Source organism: Myotis yumanensis, unplaced genomic scaffold (genome assembly GCF_028538775.1).
Source record: "Myotis yumanensis isolate MYYU_CA2020_CCGP unplaced genomic scaffold, mMyoYum1.0.hap1 SCAF_5, whole genome shotgun sequence".
NCBI lineage: Eukaryota > Metazoa > Chordata > Mammalia > Chiroptera > Vespertilionidae > Myotis > Myotis yumanensis.
Window position 1 is genome coordinate 74,241,091 of NW_027223756.1, and position 21,323 is coordinate 74,262,413.

General features: G+C 37.7%; 1 protein-coding gene across 9 annotated transcripts in view; it reads right to left on the reverse strand.

The window, feature by feature from the left end:
- Nucleotides 1-21,323, reverse strand: part of HMBOX1 (homeobox containing 1) — a 210,251-nt gene that overhangs the window by 45,876 nt on the left and 143,052 nt on the right. For all 9 annotated transcript variants that reach the window (XM_070415513.1, XM_070415509.1, XM_070415512.1 and 6 more), the window contains exon 6: nt 12,782-12,935. In XM_070415513.1, coding sequence (XP_070271614.1) covers nt 12,782-12,935 — 154 coding nt within the window. The remainder of the gene's footprint in view (nt 1-12,781; nt 12,936-21,323) is intronic.

Below are 21,323 nucleotides of genomic sequence, written 5' to 3' on the forward strand. Positions count from 1 at the left end.
TGACTTTTAATTTCTCTTACCATGAGTTAAACTGAACATCTTTTCATATGTTTAAGGACCATTTTCATTTGTTTTTCTGCTGATATCTTTAGTCCATTTTCTATAGAGTTTTAGGTCTTCTCTCCCTTTTAATAGTTCTTTTATACTAGTATACCAGGGATAATTATAAGTGGCAAATAGTTTTTCAATTTTTTTTTTTTAACTTTGCTCATGGTTCCCAAAGTTATTTTCATTTATACAATGAAATTTAGCAACCCTTTCTTACCTTAGTGTTTTTAGATTTTTGAGTCATAGTTAGGAAAAATTTCTCCATTTCCAGGATATGGAAGAATCACTTGCGTTTTCTTCTGTTACTTTTATGGATTCACTTTTTTGATTCATTTGATTCATTTATCTTGGTATACAGTGTGAGGAATAGAATACTTTTTTACTTACACTAATATATGTGAGTAAGGCTAGTACTTTGCTGGCTTTACAGTTTGTGCATATGTATTTATTAACCCATTCAGTCTAGAAAAAAACATCATGCATTGCTCTGAGGTTAGGGGATTTATATTTCATGTTAGAAAATAAAAAGTCCCATTTTCACTGATAAAATTCATACTGTGACCTTCTCTACGATTGCTTTTTGGAAAAGCTTTTTGCATTTTTGCAACATACATTCTTCCTGGTTATACCACGTAATATAAAATTAAACCAAAGATAACCAATTCCTGGATTAAAGACACTCACCAATTAAAATTAAGGTTAAAAACTGAAAATTAAGATTAAATGAAGTCTTATGCAGAGCTAAGTGCTCAATATCTTTTTCACTGAAATTTAATCACTGTGATACTATGGGTAGTTCTTGTTGCCTTGGAAATAAGAAGTACTGCAAAGCCTTTGACGTTCAATTATGAAAATGCCCTAGGAATATCACCTATTGGTATTAATGTTACCAAATTTTAAATTAACCCTTCCTTAGATTGAAATGTGATAAATGTATATTGGTATCTTCAAAATAATTAAAAACTGAGTCAGTAGCACAATTAGAACTTATACCAATTAGAAACTAATATGAAAACTTATTTTTTTAGGCAGAGAAATATGTACAACATTGCAAACCAGTCAGATGTTATTATTTAAATTCACATCTGTTACATGGTAGGTTCTGAAGAAAAAGAATTAAAGAATAAAGATTTCTTGATGAGAAAAATAAATCAGATTGTAAATGTCAGGTCTCTAGGACTATAAATCTCATTCTTTCACTTTAATCAAGCATATAAGGATTCATTTTATTCAATAAATGGCTTTACTCTTATCTATAATAAAGAGAGTGACGAAAGGAACAGATAACATCAATGATAACCTATAATCTTATTTTGGCTACTGGATCCAAACTTTTCCTTAAGCAAACGCTTAATTGTCAGCATTTTATTATTTTTTTTATTATTAATTTTTGGCTTCTGGATGTTCTTATTTCTAAGCTCCCTTCTCTCTCTCTCTCTCTCTCTCTCTCTCTCTCTCTCTAAATCTCCCTCTTTCAGGTAGTGATGTTAATGAGCTGGGAAGTAATCAGGAAGTAGGCAGGAAGAGAGATGGTCAAGTCTTAGATGACATATAATTCACTATTGGCTATTGAAAAACTTCACTTTACAGATGAGGAAGCTACAGCTCAAGGGTTTGTAACCTACACAAAGTTACACAGTTGGGTTAATAGCAAAGCCCAAACCAGATCTTCTGGCTCTGAGTCAAATGCTCTTTCTAGTACGCCATTTGCTGGTCAGATGAGACAATTGGAAAGAACAACACATGAAGCTCTCTCAATGTAATTATGTAGTCTATATCAGCTAGAAGCTAAACTTAGTTTCATACATGCAATTTCATTCTTTTTTTATTACTGAAATTATTGAGAAATCTCAATATAAAAATTCATTTGGTTTTACCTCTGCTTAATAGATTCTCTTTTTGGTTCATTTAATCTTTTTAAAAAAATATATTTTATTGATTTTTTACAGAGAGGAAGGGAGAGGGATAGAGAGTTAGAAACATCGATCAGCTGCCTTCTTCACGCCCCCTAGTGGGGACGTGCCCGCAACCAAGGTACATGTCCCCGACCAGAATCGAACCCGGGACCCTTCAGTACACAGGCCGACGCTCCACCCACTGAGCCAAACCGGTCAGGGCTGTTCATTTAATCTTAGGAAGTAAAAATCTCTAATGGAAAATTATTATCTTATTACATACTAGAGGCCCGATGCACGAAAATTGTGCAAGAGTAGGCCTTCCTTTCCCTGCTGCCAGCACCGTCTTCCCTGTCACCCAGGACTCAGGCTTCCTCTGGCACCTGGGACTCGGGTTTCCCTCTGGCTGCCGGCAGACACCCGGGACCTGGTCTTCCCTCCCAGCCCTGGCTTTGTCTGGAAGGTCATCTAGTCTAATTAGCATATTATGCTTTTATTATTATAGATAAGACTCTCCATCAAAACAAAATCCTGTAAACATTACTTATAAGCAGGAGACTAAAAGGATAATTCTACTATAGATTCGGCCTAAATATATTGAACATTTCATAATCATATTTAATTTATTTTTACCATTTCATATGGGAAAACTGAATCCAAGGTCAATTCAGCTTTAAAAAGTACTGAGTACCGCGCTGGCTGGTATGCTCAGTGGTTAAGAGCATCAGCCCTCAGACATAAGGGTTGCAGGTTCTATTCTCAGTCAAGGTCACGTACCTGGGTTGCAGGTTCTCTCAGGTCGGGGCACATTCAGGAGGCAACTGATCAGTGTGTCTCTATCACATTGATGTTTTTCTCTCTGACTCTCTCTCCCTTCCCTTCCATTCTCTCTAGAAATCAATGGGGAAAAAAGTCTTCAGGTGAGGATTTAAAAAAAAAAGTACTGACTACCTACTATGGATCAGGTCCTGGTGCTCTAGTCAGAGAAGTAATTACTAAATCAAAGCAAAAAAAAAAACAACCCAAGTATTTCTAACCTTTGGGACTAAGCACATTTAGGCCAAACTCCTTACCAAAGAAAGTTAAATCTCAGTGGCCCTCCCAATATTACACTGATACCAAAACCAGACAAAGAGATTACAAAAAGAAATAAATTATAAGCCAATATCCTTGATGAGCATAAATGCAAAAATCCTCAACAAAATATTAGCACACTGAATGCAGTAAAACAATTAAAAGATCATATACTAGGAGACAGATGGCGACTGGTAAGACAGCAGGGGGAGAGAGAGTGTAAGAGAGTGAAGGAGCGAAAGGGGAGTGTGTAGACGTGTCTGGAGAGTGTGTGTGTGTGAGCTAGGCACAGTTAGATCCTGAAGGACTTTCGGGGGCTGGCTGACCAGGTGGTCTTAGATTGCGAGATCCCACTGCTGCTGCAAACACTCCCGGGTGGCTGGCGCTGGCACAGAAACCATGCCATCTTCAAGGACAGAACTGCTGTGACTAGGATTCTAACCTCACCACCATTCAGACTGGCCTCAGATGCAAACCGGGATCCTTCAGCCACTCTGGACAAAGACCTGCTACCATAGCAGCTGCAGACCCAGGGACACTGAGACTCCAGACATCCAGGCCACAGATTTCTGTGAGACACAGAGGGCATCCACCTCGCTGCTGGCCCGCAGCAGCGGCATAGGGCCTGCGTGATCGGTGGCACATGAGTGGGCCTCCTGACGACACCGGGAGGCTGTGCAACCCTGTCCCCCTAGCAAGCCAGGGACTTTATCAGCACACGTGCTGAAGGCCACACTGAGCGCCAGTGACTTTGATTCTTGGCATGTGCACACGGAGACTCTGTTTATCATCGTGTGCACACGGGGACCCTGATTCTTGGAGCACTGTGTGCGTACACGGGGACTTTGATCCTCAGTACAGGCATGCAGGGACTCTGTTTCTCAGCGCGCATGTGCAGGGACCCTGATTCTCGGCATACGCACAAGGCTGCACTGAGCACCTGTTACTCTGAATCTCAGCGCAGGCACATGTGGCTCCTGCCAACCATTGCAGCCACACATCTCGGTGTCTGAGCTCCTCAGTGACATTCTGGTGGCATGATGCTGCCGCCACACACGGCTCAGGCCCCCCCAACTCGGCACATGGACCTTCTGGTGATAGCTAGAATGGAGAGACAACAAAACAATCCCCAAAGGAAAGAAAAAGAGTAATCACCGAGAAAGGAAATAAGTGAAATGGAGGCACGCAATATGTCAGTAAAAGAATTCAGAGTAATGGTCATACAGTTCATAAACAGGATGGACGAGAAAATCAACAACCTATGCAAAAATCAGGAAGAAATCAAAAGTGATATTGCTACAATAAAAAATGGGATGGAAGGTTTCAATGGTAGACTAGAAGAAGCAGAGGACTGAATTAGAGAGTTAGAAGATGAAGTAGAGAAACAAGCCCAATCTGGACAGCAACTGGATAAAAAAATTAAAAAGCAGGAGGAGAGCCTAAGTGTGCTTTGGGACAACATGAAACAAAGTAACATACGTATAATAGGGGTGATAGACGAATAAGAAGAGCAGGCAAAGATTAGAGAATATATTTGAAGGAATAATGACAGAAGACTTCCCTGATATGGGGAATAAAAAAAGTCACCCAAGTAGAGAGAGTCCCAAGCAAGATGAACCCCAAAAGACTCACACCAAAACACATCATAATTATAATGGCAAATGTTAATGACAAAAAGAGAATCTTAAAGGCTGCAAGAGAGAGAAAGAGAGTTACCTACAAAGGATTCCACATCAGATTATCAAATGATTTTTCAACAGAAACACGTCAAACCAGAATGGAATGGAATGAAGTATACAAAGTGATGCAAAGCAAAGGACTGAATCCAAGAATACTCTATCCAGCAAGACTATCAATCAAAATTGAAGGGGAAATCAGGAGCTTCACAGACAAAAAAAAAAAAGGCTAAGTGAGTTTATCACTAATAAGCCAGCAATGCAATAAATGCTGAAGGGAATGCTGTAAAAGGAAGAAATATAAGGGAGGGAGGAACACAGGCATAAAGAATAGAAATGGCTACAAAGAAGTACCCATCAATAATAACATTAAACGTAAATGAATTACTAGTAAATGCTCCAATCAAAATATATTGAGTGACTGAATAGATAAGAAAACATGACCCATATATATGCTGTCTACAAGAGACCCACCTCAGAACAAGGGACTCACACAGACTGAAAGTGAAGGGATGGAAAAATATCTTTCAGGCAAATGGAAATGAAAAAAATAGCTGGGGTAGTAATACTTATATCTGAGAAAATAGACCTTGAAGTGAAGACCATAACAAGAGACAAGAAAGGCCACTTTGTAATTCTAAAGGGATTGATACAACAAGAGGATATAACTCTGGTAAACATATATGCACCCAAAGTAGGAGCACTGAAATACATTAAAAAACTTCTGGAAGATAGCAGGGAAGAGATCGAAGCAATACAATCATAGTAGGAGACTTTAATACCCCTTAACATCACTGGATAAATCCTCTAGACAAAAAATCAGCAAAGAAACAGCAATCCTAAATTATTCACTAGGTAAGATAGACTTAATCGACATCTTCAGAACATTCCACCCCAAAGCTACAGAATATACATTCTTCTCAAGTGCACATGGGACATTTTCAAAGATAGATCACATATTGGGACACAGGAAAAGTCTCTCCAAATTCAAGAAGATTGAAATCATATCAAGCATCTTCTCAGATCACAATGGCATAAAACTAGAAATCAACTACAAAAAAAGCAATCACAAAAATTCAAACACTTGGAGCCTGAATAGCATACTATTAAACAATGATTGGGTTACCAAAGAGATCAAAGAAGAAATAAAAACATCCTGGAAACAAATGACAATGAAAACACAACAATCCAAAATCTATGGGACATAGTGAAAGCAGTCCTGAGAGAGAAGTTCATAGCATTACCGGCCTACCTCGAAAAACAAGAAAAACTGGTAATAAGCCATCTAACTCTGCAACTTAAAGAATTAGAAAGAGAGCACCAAGAAAAGCCCAGAGTGAGCAGAAGAAAGGAAATAACAAAGATCAGAGCAGGAAATAAATGACATACAGACCAAAAAACACACACAATACAAAAGATCAATGAAACCAACAACTGGTTCTTTGAAAGGATAAACAAGATTGATGAACCTCTAGCCAGGCTCACCAAGAGCAAAGAGAGAGGGCCCAAATAAACAAAATCAGAAATGAAAGAGGCAAAGTAACAACAGACCCCACAGAAATACGAAGAATTGTAAAAAAATACTATGAGCAACTCTATTCCAACAAACTGTTCAACCTAGAAGAAATGGAAATATTCCTAGAAAAATATGACCTTCCAAAACTCAACCAGGAAGAATAAAAAAATCTGAATAGGCCGATACTATGGAGGAAATTGAAGCAGTAATCAAAAAACTTCCAACAGCCGAACCGGTTTGGCTCAGTGGATAGAGCGTCGGCCTGCGGACTGAAGGGTCCCGGGTTCAATTCCGGTCAAGGGCATGTACCTTGGTTGCGGGCACATCCCCGGTGGGGGGCGTGCAGGAGGCAGCTGATCGATTTCTCTCATCGATGTTTCTGGCTCTCTATACCTCTCCCTTCTTCTCTGTAAAAAATCAATAAAATATATTAAAAAAAAAAAACTTCCAACAAACAAAAGCCCTGGACCAGACAGCTTTACAGGGGAGTTTTATCAAACATTCAAATAAGAAATAAAACCTATCTTCCTCAGACTATTCCAAAAAATTCAAGAGGAAGAAACACTTCCAAGCTCTTATTATGATTCCAGCATTAGCCTAATCCCAAAACCAGATAAAGACAATACAAAGAATTACGGCCCAATATCCATCATAAACATAGACGCCAAAATTCTCAACAAAATTCTAGCAAATCGAATCCAGCATTACATTAGAAAGATCATACACCATGACCAAGTGGGATTTATTCCGGGGATGCAAGAATGGTGAAATATCCGTGAATCAATAAACGTGATACACCACATAAACAAACTGAGGGATAAAAACCATATAATCATATCCATTGATGCAAAAAAAGCATTTGACAAAATCTAACACCCTTTCTTTTTTTTTCTTCAAAAATATATTTCATTCACCCTTTACAGAGAGGAAGGGAGAAGGATAGAGAGTTAGAAACATCGATGAGAGAGAAACATCAATCAGCTGCCTCTTGCACACTCCCCACCAGGTATGCGCCTGCAACCAAGGTACATGCCCCCGACCGGAACCGAACCTGGGACCCCTGAGTCCGCAGGCCGACGCTCCATCCACTTAGCCAAACTGGCCAGGGCTAACACCCTTTCTTGATAAAAACTCTCAGCAAGGTAGGAATAGAAGGATCATAACTCAACATTATAAAAGCCATATATGATAAACCTACAGCCAACATCATACTCAATGGGCAAAAACTAAAACCATTTCCCATAAGAACAGGAACAAGACAGGGATGCCCACTCTCACCACTCCTGTTCAACATAGTACTAGCCATTGCAATCAGACAAGAAATAATAGGCATCCAAATTGGAAAAGAAGTAAAATTGTCATTATTCACAGATGACATGATATGGTATACAGAAAACCCTAAAGACTCAATAAAAAAACTACTAGACTTAGTAAATGAATTTGGCAATGTAGCAGGATTCAAAATTAACACCCAGAAGTCTATGGCTTTTCTACACACCAATAATGAATTCACAAAAAGAGAAATTTAAAAAGCAATTCCATTTACCATTGCAACAAAAAAATTAAGATACCTAGGAATAAACTTAACCAAGGAGATAAAGGATCTGTACTCAGAAAATTTCAGAATGCTGAAAAAAGAGATAGAGGAAGACATAAACAGATGGAAGAATATACCATGTTCATGGATTGGTAGAATCAACATCATTAAAATGTCCATACTACCCAAAGCAATCTATAAATTCAAGGCAATCCCCATTCAAATAACAACAGCATACTTCAAAGACCTAGAACAAAAATTCTCCAAAAATTCATCTGGAATAAAAAAAGACCCCGAATAGCTGCAGCAATCTTGAGAAAGAAGAACAATGTTGGAGGGATCACAATACCAGATATCAAGCTATACTACAAAGCCACTGTTCTCAAAACTGTCTGGTACTAGCACAAGAACAGACATATAGACCAGTGGAAAAGAACAGAGAACCCAGATATCGACACAAGCCATTATGCTCAATTAATATTTGACAAAGGAGGCAAGAGCATACAATGGAGTCAAGACAGTCTCTTCAATAAATGGTGTTGGGAAAATTGGACAGATACATGCAAAAAGATGAAACTAGACCACCAAATTACACCATACACAAAAATAAACTCAAAATGGATAAAGGACTTAAACATAAGATGGGAAACCATAAAAATCTTAGAAGCCATAGGCAGCAAAATAGCAGACATTTGTCGTAGCAATATCTTTACCAACACAACCCCTAGGGCAATGGAAACTAAGGAGAAAATAAACAAATGGGACTACATCAAAATAAAAAGCTTCTGCACAGCAAAAGAAACCTTCAACAAAACAACAAGAAAGCCCACTGCATGGGAGAACATATTTGCCAATGTTATCTCCGATAAGGGTTTAATCTCCAACATTTACAGGGAAGTCATACAACTTAACAAAAGGAAGATAAACAACCCAATCAAAAAATGGGCAACAGACTTAAATAGATAGTTTTCGAAAGAGGACGTAAGGAAGGCCAAGAGACATATGAAAACATGCTCAAAGTCACTAATCATCGGAGAAATGTAAATCAAAACAACAATGAGTTACCATCTCACACCTGTCAGAATGGCTATCATCAACAAATCAACAAACGAGAAGTGCTGGCAAGGATATGGAGAAAAAGGAACCCTCTTGCACTGCTGGTGGGAATGCAGACTGGTGCAGCCACTGTGGAAAACAGTATGGCGTTTCCTCAAAAAAATAAAAATGAAACTGCCATTTACTACTTCCAGGTATATATATCCCAAGAAAACAGAAACACCAATCAGAAAGGATATATGCATCCCTATGTTCATAGCAGCACAATTTATAATAGCTAATATTTGGAAACAGCCTAAATGCCCATCAGCAGATGAGTGGATTAGAAAACTGTGGTACATCTACACAATGGAATACTACGCTGCTGTAAAAAAGAAGGAATTCTTACCATTTGCAGCAGCATGGACAGAACTGGAGAACATTATGCTAAGCGAAATAAGCCAGTCAAAGAAAGATAAATATCACATGATCTCACTCATTTGTGGAATATAATGAACATCATAAACTGATGAACAGAAATAGATACAGAGTCAAAGAAGCATCAAACAGACTGTAAAACTACATTGGGAAGGCAGGGGAATGTTGGTGGGGGTGGGGTAAGAGATCAACCGAAGGACTTGTATGCATGCATATAAGCATAACCAATGGACACACACATGGGGGGGGGGGGGGGGGGGAAGAGGGAGGGCATGTGCCGGGGGTAGGGGAGGCCGAGGAGAGGTCAATGGGGGAAAAAGGAGACATATATACTACTATTTGTAATACTTTAAACAATAAAAAAAATTCATATTCTTTTCATTGCTATTATATTTGATTTTTGTATACTGACCTTATATTCAGCAACCTTACTATCTAACTTTAAAATGCATATTGTATGTCAACTATAATTGGAAAAAAAATATTTAAAACGTAAAAAAAAAAAAAGATCATATACTGTGATTAAGTGGGATTTATTCCCAGGATGCAAGGTTAGTTTTATATCCACTTATCAATTAACATGAAACACTATGTAAACAAAATGAAAGATAAAGTCATATGATCATATCAATAGGTACAAAAAAGCATTTGACCAATTCCAAAATCCATTTATGATTAAAAACTCTTAGCAAAGTGGGGACAGAGGAACCATACCTCAACCTAACAAAGGCCACGTATGACAAATACACAGCTAACATCATACTCAACAGTGTAAAGCTGAAAGATTTTTGCTTAAGATCAGGAACAATAGAAGCATGTCCACTTTCAACACATTTATTCAACATAGTATATATAGTGTTGGAATTCTTAGCCACAGCAGTCAGACCAAAAAAAGGGAAAAAACAAACAAACATCCAAATTGGAAACGAATAAGTCAAACTGTCATTATTTGCAGATTACATGACACTACATATAGAGAACCCTAAAGATTCTATCAAAAAACTATTAAACTGATAAATTACGTAAAGTAGCAGGACACATTAACATTCAGAAATTGGTTGCATTTTTGTATACCAGTAACAAACTATCCAGAAAGAGAAATTAAGAAAACAATCTCATTTATAACTGCATCAAAAAGAATAAAATTCCTGGGAATAAATTTAACCAAGGAGATAAAAGACTTGTACTTGAAAAGGTATAAGACACAGAAGAAAGAACTTAAAGAAGATACAAATAAATGGACAGATTGGAAGAATTAATATTGTTAAAATGTCCATCCTACCAAACCAATCTACAGACTCAATGCAATCCCTATCAAAATACCAATGACACCCTTGGTGGTTTGGGTCAGTGGAAAGAGCGTCAGCCTGCAGACTGAAGGGTCCCAGGTTCAATTCCAGTCAAGGGCATGTACCTCAGTTTCAGGCTTAATCCCCGGTCCTGGTTGGGCATGTGCAAAGGCAACCAATTGATGTGTCTCTCTCTCACTTCGATGTTTTTCTCTCTCTGTCTCTCTCTCTATCCCTTCCACTCTCTAAAAAAAAAAAAAAAAAAAATCAATGGAAAAATATGACCAGGTGAAGATTAACAACAACAAAAAATACCAATAGCATTTTTCACAGAACTAAAACAAATAATCCAAAAATGTATATGAAACCACAAAGACCCCAAAAAGCAATCTTGAGAAATTAAGACAAGATTAAAGGTATCACATTACCTGATATCAAATTATACTACAAGGTTATAATAATCAAAACAGCATGGTACTGGCATAAAAACAGACAAAAGAATCAATGGAACAGAATAGAGAGCCCAGAAATAAACCCATGCCTGTATCTATGACAAAGAAGGCAACAATATACAATAGGGTAAAGACATTCTCTTCAATAAGTAGTGTTGGGAAAAACTGTCATTATTTGCAGATTACATGACACTACATATAGAGAACCCTAAAGATTAGCAAAGTGGGGACAGAGGAACCATACCTCAACCTAACAAAGGCCACGTATGACAAATACACAGCTAACATCATACTCAACAGTGTAAAGCTGAAATACATGCAAAAGAATGAAACTTTACAGTTTCTTAAACTCAAAATGGATTAAAGATTAAATGTAAGACCTGAAACCATGAAGCGAGAAGAAACATAGGCAATAAACTCTTTAACATCACTCTTAGTAATATTTTTTGGATGTCTCCTTGAGCAAGAGAAACAAAAGAAAAAAAATAAACAAATGGGACTACACTACGCTAAAGAGTTTTTGCACAGGGAGGGACACCATTAACAAAATGAAAAGACTGACTAGAAGAAGATACAGATAGCCAACAGACTTATGACAAGATGCTCAATAACATTAATCTTCAGGTAAATGTAAATTAAAACCACTATGAGATATCACCTCACACCAATCACAAAAGCTATCATTAACAAATCATCAAACTAGTGCTGTTGAGAAGTGTACATAAAAGAGAATAGGGAACCCTTGTGCATTGTTGGTAGGATTGTAAATTGGTGCAGCCACTAGTGAAAACACTATGGAGGTTCCTAAAAAAATTAAAAATAGAACTACCATTATGACCCAGCAATTCCACTTATGGGTATTTATCTGAAGAAAACCAAAGTACTAATTCAAAAAGATATACTCAGCCCTATGTTCATTGCAGCATTATTTACAATAGCCAAGATAGGGAAGCAACCTAAGTGTCCATTGATATTTGAATGGATAGAGTAGAAGTGGCACATATGTACAATGGAATATTACCTAACCATAAAAAAGAATGAAATCTTTCCATTTGCGACAACATGGATGGACCTAAAAGGTATTGTGTTAAGTGCAATAAGTAGACAGAGAAAGACAAATACCATATAATTTCACTTATATGTGTAATCTAAAATACAAAATAAACAAAACAGAAACAGACCCATGGATTCAGAGAACAAACTGATGGTTGCCAGATGCAGGGGGGGTTGGGGAGATGAGTGAAAAAGGTGAAGAAATTAAGAAGTAAAACTGCAGTTATAAAAATAGTCATGGGGATATAAAATACAGCATAGGGAATAGTCAATAATATTATAATTACTGTGTGTGGTGTCAGATGAGTACTAGCCTTGTGAGGGGGATCACTTTGTAAGTTATATAAATGTCTCATCACTAAGTTGTCACCCAAAACTAACATGATATTGTACGTTAACTATAACGGAAAAATTTTTACGAAAATTTCAGTGGCCTCCTATATAATTATTCAATTATTTTGTTGAAAACAAAACAGCAAAGAGATTTTCTAAAATATAATATATAAATCTAAATTTTAAAAAATTTCTTCTAAAGTTTCTTAAATTACTGAGGACTCTCTTAAATTATATTTATAGATGTTAACTCCAGTTTTATGAATTCTCAATGGTGAGAACATATTATTTCAATAATACAACATTTATACTACTCCGAAATACTTTTAGAGATAGAACCTAAATCCCACATCACTTGTTTGAAATGAAAATTGTCCAAATCTATCTAAAGTGTCTCTCTTTGGAAAACTGCTCACAGGAAAAAGAGATCTGTACCTTTCCATGACAGCGAGGCACTCCTTTCTCCAGGTAAATCGACTCCCTCGCCGTAATCTGAAGGTGCCTGATGTAGCAGAGACTGGGGGAGGCGTTTGTCTCCATTCTGGGTCTTCTATTGGAATGGGGGCCGGTCTCATACTTAGTGTAGCCCCTGAAATAAACAAGTATTTTTTTAGCAAATATCTAAATATATCATGAAATCAACAGTAATAAACTTTTGCCTCTTCATTGAAACTTGCAGACCCAATACATTTGATATTTATATATTTTAAAAAAATAGAAATTATTTGACCAAAATAAAAATCCAAAGAAACAAAAACTCTTCCTTAAAAAGTCATCATTAAATTATTTTATGTCTTTTTTTCCAGTTTGTCATTTGTCTTTTATCTTTGTGTCATTTTATTGAAACAAAACTCAAAATTTATCTCTTTTGGAGAATAAGTATGATATTTAGCCCAGTGACAATCTGACTACCTTCCTTTGAAAAATCTCTTTGAAATTCCTATTTGGAAGTTTTAATCTTTTTGAACAATTCCCATCTATGTTCAGAAATTTTCTTTACCATTCAAAGGATTTTTTGTTATTGAGAAAATGGAGCCCTAAAAGTAGAGCCCAACAAGCAGGCAGGAGTTGAATTTAAAATAACCCTAATTTTTGTAAACTCTAAGTCATATATAGCATAAAAGAAAATAGGATGATATTTGATATGCTTTAGTGTACTGACAAAATCAGATCTCCATAGGTCTACTACCTATTAATGCTAAATCCCATTTTCTGTTACTTCTGTCATATAATTAAAACAAATGAAAAAAAATATTTATAATTGAGATATTGTACTAGTTCAGACTAACCTTTTCTCAAATAGCCTGAACTGGTGATGATGCATGTATTCATTCATTTATCATTTACCAAAACCTCCTTACATGGCTTGTTCTAGGCTAGAAGCAATGAATAAAACAAACAAAAACAAAAAAATAGCAACATTGTCTTTGACTTTCATATACTTCATTCAAAGAATATAAATGTAACTTGGTATGCTATCATAGAATTCACTCCCTGGCTCTTCCACTGTTCTTCCTTTCTTAAAAAAAAACTTTTTTTCAATTACAGTTTACATTCAATACTATTTTGTATTAGTTTCATATATGCAGCATAGTAGTTAGAAAATCATATACTTTACAATACCCACATGACACCAGACATAGTTATTATAATATTATTGACTACAGTTCCTATTCTCCCACTGTTCTTTCATTCTTTACACTTCGAAATTCATCTTCCCAAGCATAATTATGATCATATCACTCTGCTGGTCAAAAACCTTCAAAAAGTTCCCTCTGACTATGAAATAAAATCTAAACTGTTCCTATAGAATAAAATCTAAACTCGATATAGCCCTAGAAAAATAGGTTAGAACTGGTTAGAATTATGTGGAATAACAATAATGCACATATTAATAAATATATTTCTTTCTCCATAATATAAATCACACTTTATTTATTGTACCTTAAAATTAATACCATAGGTAGTATTTCTACATCATCACATATTTAGATTTCTCCTTAAGGGCTATAAGATCATATGCATTCTCTTATACAGATGCCCAGTCCTGATTTCCCACTCCAAACCTGTTGCCCTTATATCTTTCCCATTGGAGTAAATGGCATCATCATTCTTCAAATTGCTTAGCTCTAAAATCTAAGATTCATCTTTGACTTCTCTATTTCTCCCACATACTATATATCCAGTCCAAAGGCAAATTCTGTCAATTTTATCTTCAAAATATATCCAGAATCAAATCAATTTGTTTACTTTTACTACTACCACTTTAGAACAAGCCAGCATAATCTCTCTTACTCATAACTTCTTGGAATAGGTTCTAAAGATGGTCCTTCACAGTAAGTCCCACCTCCTGGTAATCATGCTCTTGATCTGGGCTGGTCCTGGGACATATTTTGGCACCACAAAATGGAAACAGTTCAAGGCTAGGTCATAAGAAGCTTTTCAGTTCTTAACCAGATCTCCTTGATGCTGGCTCTGGGGGAACCAGCTGCCACGTAAGTATGACTAACCTGAGACCACAATGTTGTAAAGAAGACCAAGCTAGCCAGGTAGAGTGAAAGATGCCCAGCCAACCCCGAGGTGCTCCTGCCAAACTCATCCAGGTACCAGACATTTGAGAAGAAAAGCTATTCCAGATGCAGGACACACCATGAGACAACTGCAGAACCCGGCTGAACAGAAATAAAGCCCTCAGCATTATTTAGTCCCAATACAAGCAATATGGTAGTGAGCCTCCAAAGTGGTTCCCAAGGATCCCTGTCTCCTACTATTCATCCTGTTGTGTAGTCCCTCCCCCTGCTGTACCAGAATCAGTCTGTGACGGTACGTGACTTCCAATATTAGATTATAGAATACACGGTGGAGTCTGTCTTGGTTGCCTGTCTCTTGGATCACTGGCTCAGGAGAAACTAGCTGCCATGCTGTAAGGACATTCAGGGAGCCAATGGCGAGGCCCATGTGGAGAGGACCTGATGTCTCTGGCCAGCAGGCAGAAAGGCACTGGGGTCTGCCAACACTCACGTGCATCATCTTGATAGTACACTGTCCAGCCCCAGTGACTGTAGCCCTGGCCGACAACTCAACTACAACCTAACGAGAATGCTGAGCCAAACCATCCTAGCTAAGCCATGCCTGGATTCCTGACCCACAAAAATTGTGAAATAATAAATGTTTGTTGTTTTTGGCTGCTAGGTGGTAGGGTAATTCTCCAGTTTATTTCCCCATGTTCCTTGATACACTGAGTATTATAAGTATTACTGATTATTCACATTTATAAACTTAGGCAAAAAATTTCCCTTTAATACAGATTTTACTATTAGTAAGAATGAGCATCTTTTCCTGTTTACCATAGTCATTATGCACTTTTTCTTGTGAGTTTGTATCATTTTTTTTTCCCCCGATGCAAAAGCATAAGAGTCTTTATTCAAGCCCGGGCTTGGCTCCTCCAGCCTCCTTACCGATGCAGCGGCGAGACAGAGAGAGCTAGCCCTGTGGGAAGAGGGGTTTTATAGGGGGTTGGAGTAAGGGGAGGAGAAAGGACTGTGGGCCCTGCTGATTGGCCAGACGCAAGTCGGTGTCTTGTTACACAGGATGTGGTCATATCTATGGTGCGCAGAGTTTGTATCTTATGTCCTTTTTTCTTTTGTTATTCATCTTATTGGTGCGTACAAACCACACCAATTGCTAGTCATATATAGGTTGCAACTATTTTTTCCCCAGTTTGTCATTCATCTTTTATTAACAAGTGGCCCAATGTAAAAAATTCGTGCAAGGGGCTCAGCCCTCGCTCCCCGGCTCCCTCAGCCCTCGAAGCCCCAGCTTCGTCCGGAAGGTCATCCAGACGGTCTGCTCAGTCTAATTAGCATATTAGCTCTTTATTATATAGGATGGTATGCTTTGTGGTCCTAATTTTTATGTATTCAAATCTGTCAATATGTTCATTTATGGTCAATTCATTTTGTATCCTTCAGAATATTTTTATGGCTTTTTATTTTTGTAAAAACCCTTAACTTCTACCTGTAATGAACAAGTATATCATCATACATGATTTAGAGATTCATGACTTAAAACATATGGCAAACTATGTGTTGCCATTGTTTAAAGTTTTATTTGAACACAGCCATACCCATTCATGTACACATTGTCCTTTCTTTTTTTTTTTTGCACTACAATGGCAGAGTTGAATAGCTGTGACAGAGACCACATAGCCTACAAAGCTTAACATATTTACTATCTGGCCTTTTACAGAAAGAGTTTGCTGCTGACCCCTGGTTTAAAAAATTCCTGGCCTACACACTGTGAAACTCTAAACCGAAATCCTTTTTTAGACAGTTCAAGAAAAAGGATTCCATGCTGCCAAGATATCTTGGCAATTAGGTCTGCGTCTAATTCAAAGTTAACAAAATTTAGGTGTAAGAAGGAACTATGGTGCTGGAGGGTTTAAAAATCTTTATTTTGGTACTTTTCTGAATGCAAACAAATTACAGCCTGACAAGGCCGCTGGAATTTATCTAAGTAGACTATGTAAATTTTGTTCTACAGCCACGATAAAAGGTCCAAAATAAAGCCAAGCTGTTATTATGGTTGATCAAGGCAGAGGCAGAAACAGACTGGAAGAGGTAGTAGGTCCTCTCATCCAAGTCCTGGTTCTGATAAAAGAATAGAGAGATTCGGAGGTTCAGTGGGTGGAGGACGGGGAATAGGTCAGGGAATTCCAGGTAGTGGGCCACATCTATATTTATGGCATGCTTTCTTAGGTAATTAGAGTGATAAATGGGTACAAATAAAACAAAGAATACAAATACTCTTAACATAATCATGAGATTGAAGGAAATACGGCAACTGATAATAATGGTTCTTTCCTGGTATTGGGGTTTATTGGTAATATAACTTATGCTTCTTTATAATATTCTGTGTTGTCCAGATTTTTTGTAAAAAGTTTAGATAAAATAAAATTGGTCAGGAAGTAAAAGAAAGGGAGAGAGGAGGAAGGAGGGAGAAAAAGAAGAGAAAAGTGAGTAGTGGCCTGATTACTTTAAAAGAAATCAAGGTGCCCTAACTGGTTTGGCTCAGTGGATAGAATACCAGCCTGCGGACTGAAGGGTCCCAGGTTTGATTCTGGTCAAGGGCACATGCCCATGGTTGCGGGCTTGATCCCCATAGGCATGCAGGAGGCAGCCAATCAATGATTCTCTTTCATCATTGATGTTTCTATCTCTCCCTCCCTCTTACTTCCTCTCTAAAATCAATAAAAGTACATTTTAAAAAAATCAAGGTAATTTTTTGCACAGAAGGTAGAAATTCTGAATAATTTCAAACTTGTAACATACTTTATTTGAAACAATATTATCACTTTACTTTTGATTGAAGGCTTTTTTCTTGGTCCCTTTTCTTTTTCAATGTAACAGTATTTAAAATAGCACAAGAAGCATTCTGGAAACACTCGAATAAACAGAATTTTGTTCCGGAAAACTTGGTTCATCTTGCTTTGGTCAAAATGGGTAAAGAGCAATGAATAACTAAAAAATGGGTTCAAAATTATTGACTTTGATAGAAAAATACAAGATACTAGACTGCAGGAACAATGCATATATAAGACTTAAAACCCCTTTGAAATAAAATACTATAGTTCTGGTTTGTTTTTTTTTAAAACAACCCACTTCCCCCCACCCTGCTTTGAAGGAAGTGTGTTACCTATTTTCTTTACAGAAATATTTTTTTTCACCTTATATTTGGGCTCCCATTAAGACAAAATTTTGCACATTTATATAGCAACTCTAAACCTAAGGGGGAAAAAAACACCTCTTCCTAATTTGCGGATGGATTTGAAACTTTTGATAAATGTTTTCTTTGTATATATAATCTTCTTATCAGGGTTATTTCTGGGTTCGCCTTCACCAATCAGCTAATCAAAGAATGACTACCAGCATGTCATCACCACTCAGTTCATAAAAGCTAGCTTCTCCATAAGTAATTTATCATCTTCACGTCACATACATGACTCCCCTGAGACTCTGACACTGCAACAGTGAAGGGAGGAGGAATTACTTCTGTTTGCCAAATTTACTTCTTGTGCTTGCTGCACAAGCCTCTGGCAAACTTTAATTGTTTAGTTTAGAAATATGCAGAATCTGTGCCATGAGCCAAGAGGAACTCAGCAAACCCTGTCTGCTATAGTAATGTTTAAATTAGACAAGGGAAAAGACTACAGAGCCTAATTGAATTGAATAAAGGGGCTTTTGATGTCAACCATGCTGAACTTAGTACTCACTTTTTTAAAAAAATAGGCATTTTCTTATAAATGTTTTCATAAGAAACAAAATGTTTTTGATCAGTTTCCATCAGACTATCTTATTAATATGCCTTGGCAGGCTTTGGGTTATGCTGGGAAATTCTGATGATGGTTCTGTTTATCGGAGAACTACACTATATCTATATGTATTAGATTGTCAGTAATAATAACCTAAATACCCATCCTATTATTTTTCTTGCTTAATCCACCTTAAAGAGAGACAAAAAAAAACAACAACAAAAACAAAACAAAAAAACACAAACTCACTACCAACAACAAAAAACCTTATCCAAATGGATCCAGAGTGAAGAGTTTGAAAAAGAGAACTTCAATCAAGGCATACAGAGAGAAATCTTCTGAGCCCAGGAATAGAATATACAAACATTTTTTATTTGTCTTGAAATGTTTAAATTTACATAAATGAGACAAAGTACCTTTTCATTCTGAATTTTTTTCTCAGAATGTATATGCAAAGGAATGGTACTACTTACATTTCTTCTGATGAGCTATCTATCCTGCCTAGAGAAAAGTTTATGAAATAAAAGAAGGACCTACTAATAAAAATCACTGACATCTTTTTATTTTTACTTTTTTTTTACCTAACAGATTCACAAAAGCAGGTTTATACCATGTGAACCTAGGTTCTCGGTTTTTTTAATATTTTAAATGCAGATCAACAAAGCAGATTAATTTCTTTTGTTTCCATCCCTCTTTGCCTTTCTCCCTCCTTCCTTTTCATTATACATTATATGTAAAATTTGAATATATAGTACAAGTTCATGGTACAAAATTTAGAAAGAGACAAAAGGTTATTTAGTTAATAGTCACTCAGATCCCCGCTCCTGAGCTATCCTTATCAACTCTTAATATGGCCTTCCAGAGATGTTCTGTGTTTATTTAAATACATACGTGTGTGTGAGTATATAAATGACAAAATGCTATATTCATTGTTTTATATCTTATTTTATTCACTTATGAATTTAATATTATCACATATAAATCCAATTCCTATAAGGCCATCTTTTAAAAAATAGATATATAGCTTCCACGGTATTCCAATGTACAGATTACCAAATTTATTTAACCAGTTCTCAACTAGGGATATTTAGGCAAATTCTAATAATCTCTGCAATGACCTGCAGAGAAGATTCTGACATATTATAAGCAACAACTTACTAGACAGTGGATATGACATTCTTAGGTGCTAACATAATTTTAGCTCATTTTACCCAAACATAATAGTAGTTTCAAAGTGTCCATGGAATAAGAAGAAATAATAATTCTTTAGCTAAAATAAATGTTAAAGTCTAAGGCAATGGCATAGGTAAATGTAATACTTGCCTCATCCCACCACATCAAAAATACAACTAAACTACAGAACAACCATCGAGAATTGCCTGAAATCTAGCTGAACGTAAGTCCTACAAGTAAGGATATAAAGAAGAAGCCAAATCAAGATTGGTAGGAAGGATGGAGCTGCAAACAGGCTGGTCCCACATGGTGAATAAACATCGGGGAGGGATATCTCAGCTGTGGAGGTCCCCGTCTGAGGAGCAAGGGGTCCCAGCCCCACCTGAGGCTCCCCAGCTCAGGTTTCCAGTGCTGGGAAGAGAAGTCCCCATAACTTCTGGCTATAAAAACCAATGGGTATTGTGGCTGAGTGACAGGGAAGCTGCTGGAGTCCCAGGCAGCTTCTCTTATAGGGCCCATGGACGGACTTACTCAGACTGGCTCCTTCTGAGTTCTAGCTCTGGGACAGCAGCTCAATAACCATGAGGGACATAGAGGGAGGAAATGAAGTGTCTGGCATCAGAGAAAGACCTGGAGGGGCAGCTTTCTCCCAGACAGAAGTGCTGGCAGAGCCTCTGTTCCTTTTCTGAGCCCTCCCCCAACAGAGGCAGTAGGCAGGCACCATATTTGAGTCTCCATCACTGTTTGCCCCATCCAGGTGATTCCAAGACCCCACTCCACCAACTTTCCTGCCCACCCAAGCTGTTTCCAGTGACTTTTCCAAATAGTTGGCCTGTCTTGGCTCATGCCTCAGATTTTTCTTAAATCTCTCACATAAGCAGCATCTGGTCTTGGAGTGCTCCGTACTTCTCGCTAAGTGGCCCCAGGCCAGGCACTAGCAGCAGCCAGCCATGGTTCACAGCTTGGCCTCTCCTGGGCACCTCTAAGCCCAGCACAAGTAGCAGCCATCTGCAGATCATTTTGTAGCTCATGCTGGGCAGCCCAGGTAGAACATGGACTGCCTGGCTGACCTTGGCCTGCACCTCCTGGGAGGCCCTACAAGCCATCACACCCTGTAGACAGCTTCAGACCATGTCAAAGCACCATTCAACCACTTCCACAAGTGACACACTCAAGGGGAGGACTCAGCATGCACCAGAGAACCACAGAAGTAAGTCCTGCTCTGTGGGGTGTCCCCTGCACAGCTGCTTCTTCAGTGGTCACAACCAATGGGCCTTGGGTGAATCCCTCCCATTGACATGCCAACAGCAATCAAGGCTTAACTACAACACAAGGGTGTACACAACCTACATGGCGGGTGAGGGCTGTGCACCTGGAATGCATAGCTCAGGTGAACGGGGAGGCTGTGCCACTGGACTCTACAGGACACCTACTACATTAGGCCACTCTACCAAGCCCAGGAGACGTAGCAGCTCTACCTAATACATTGAAACA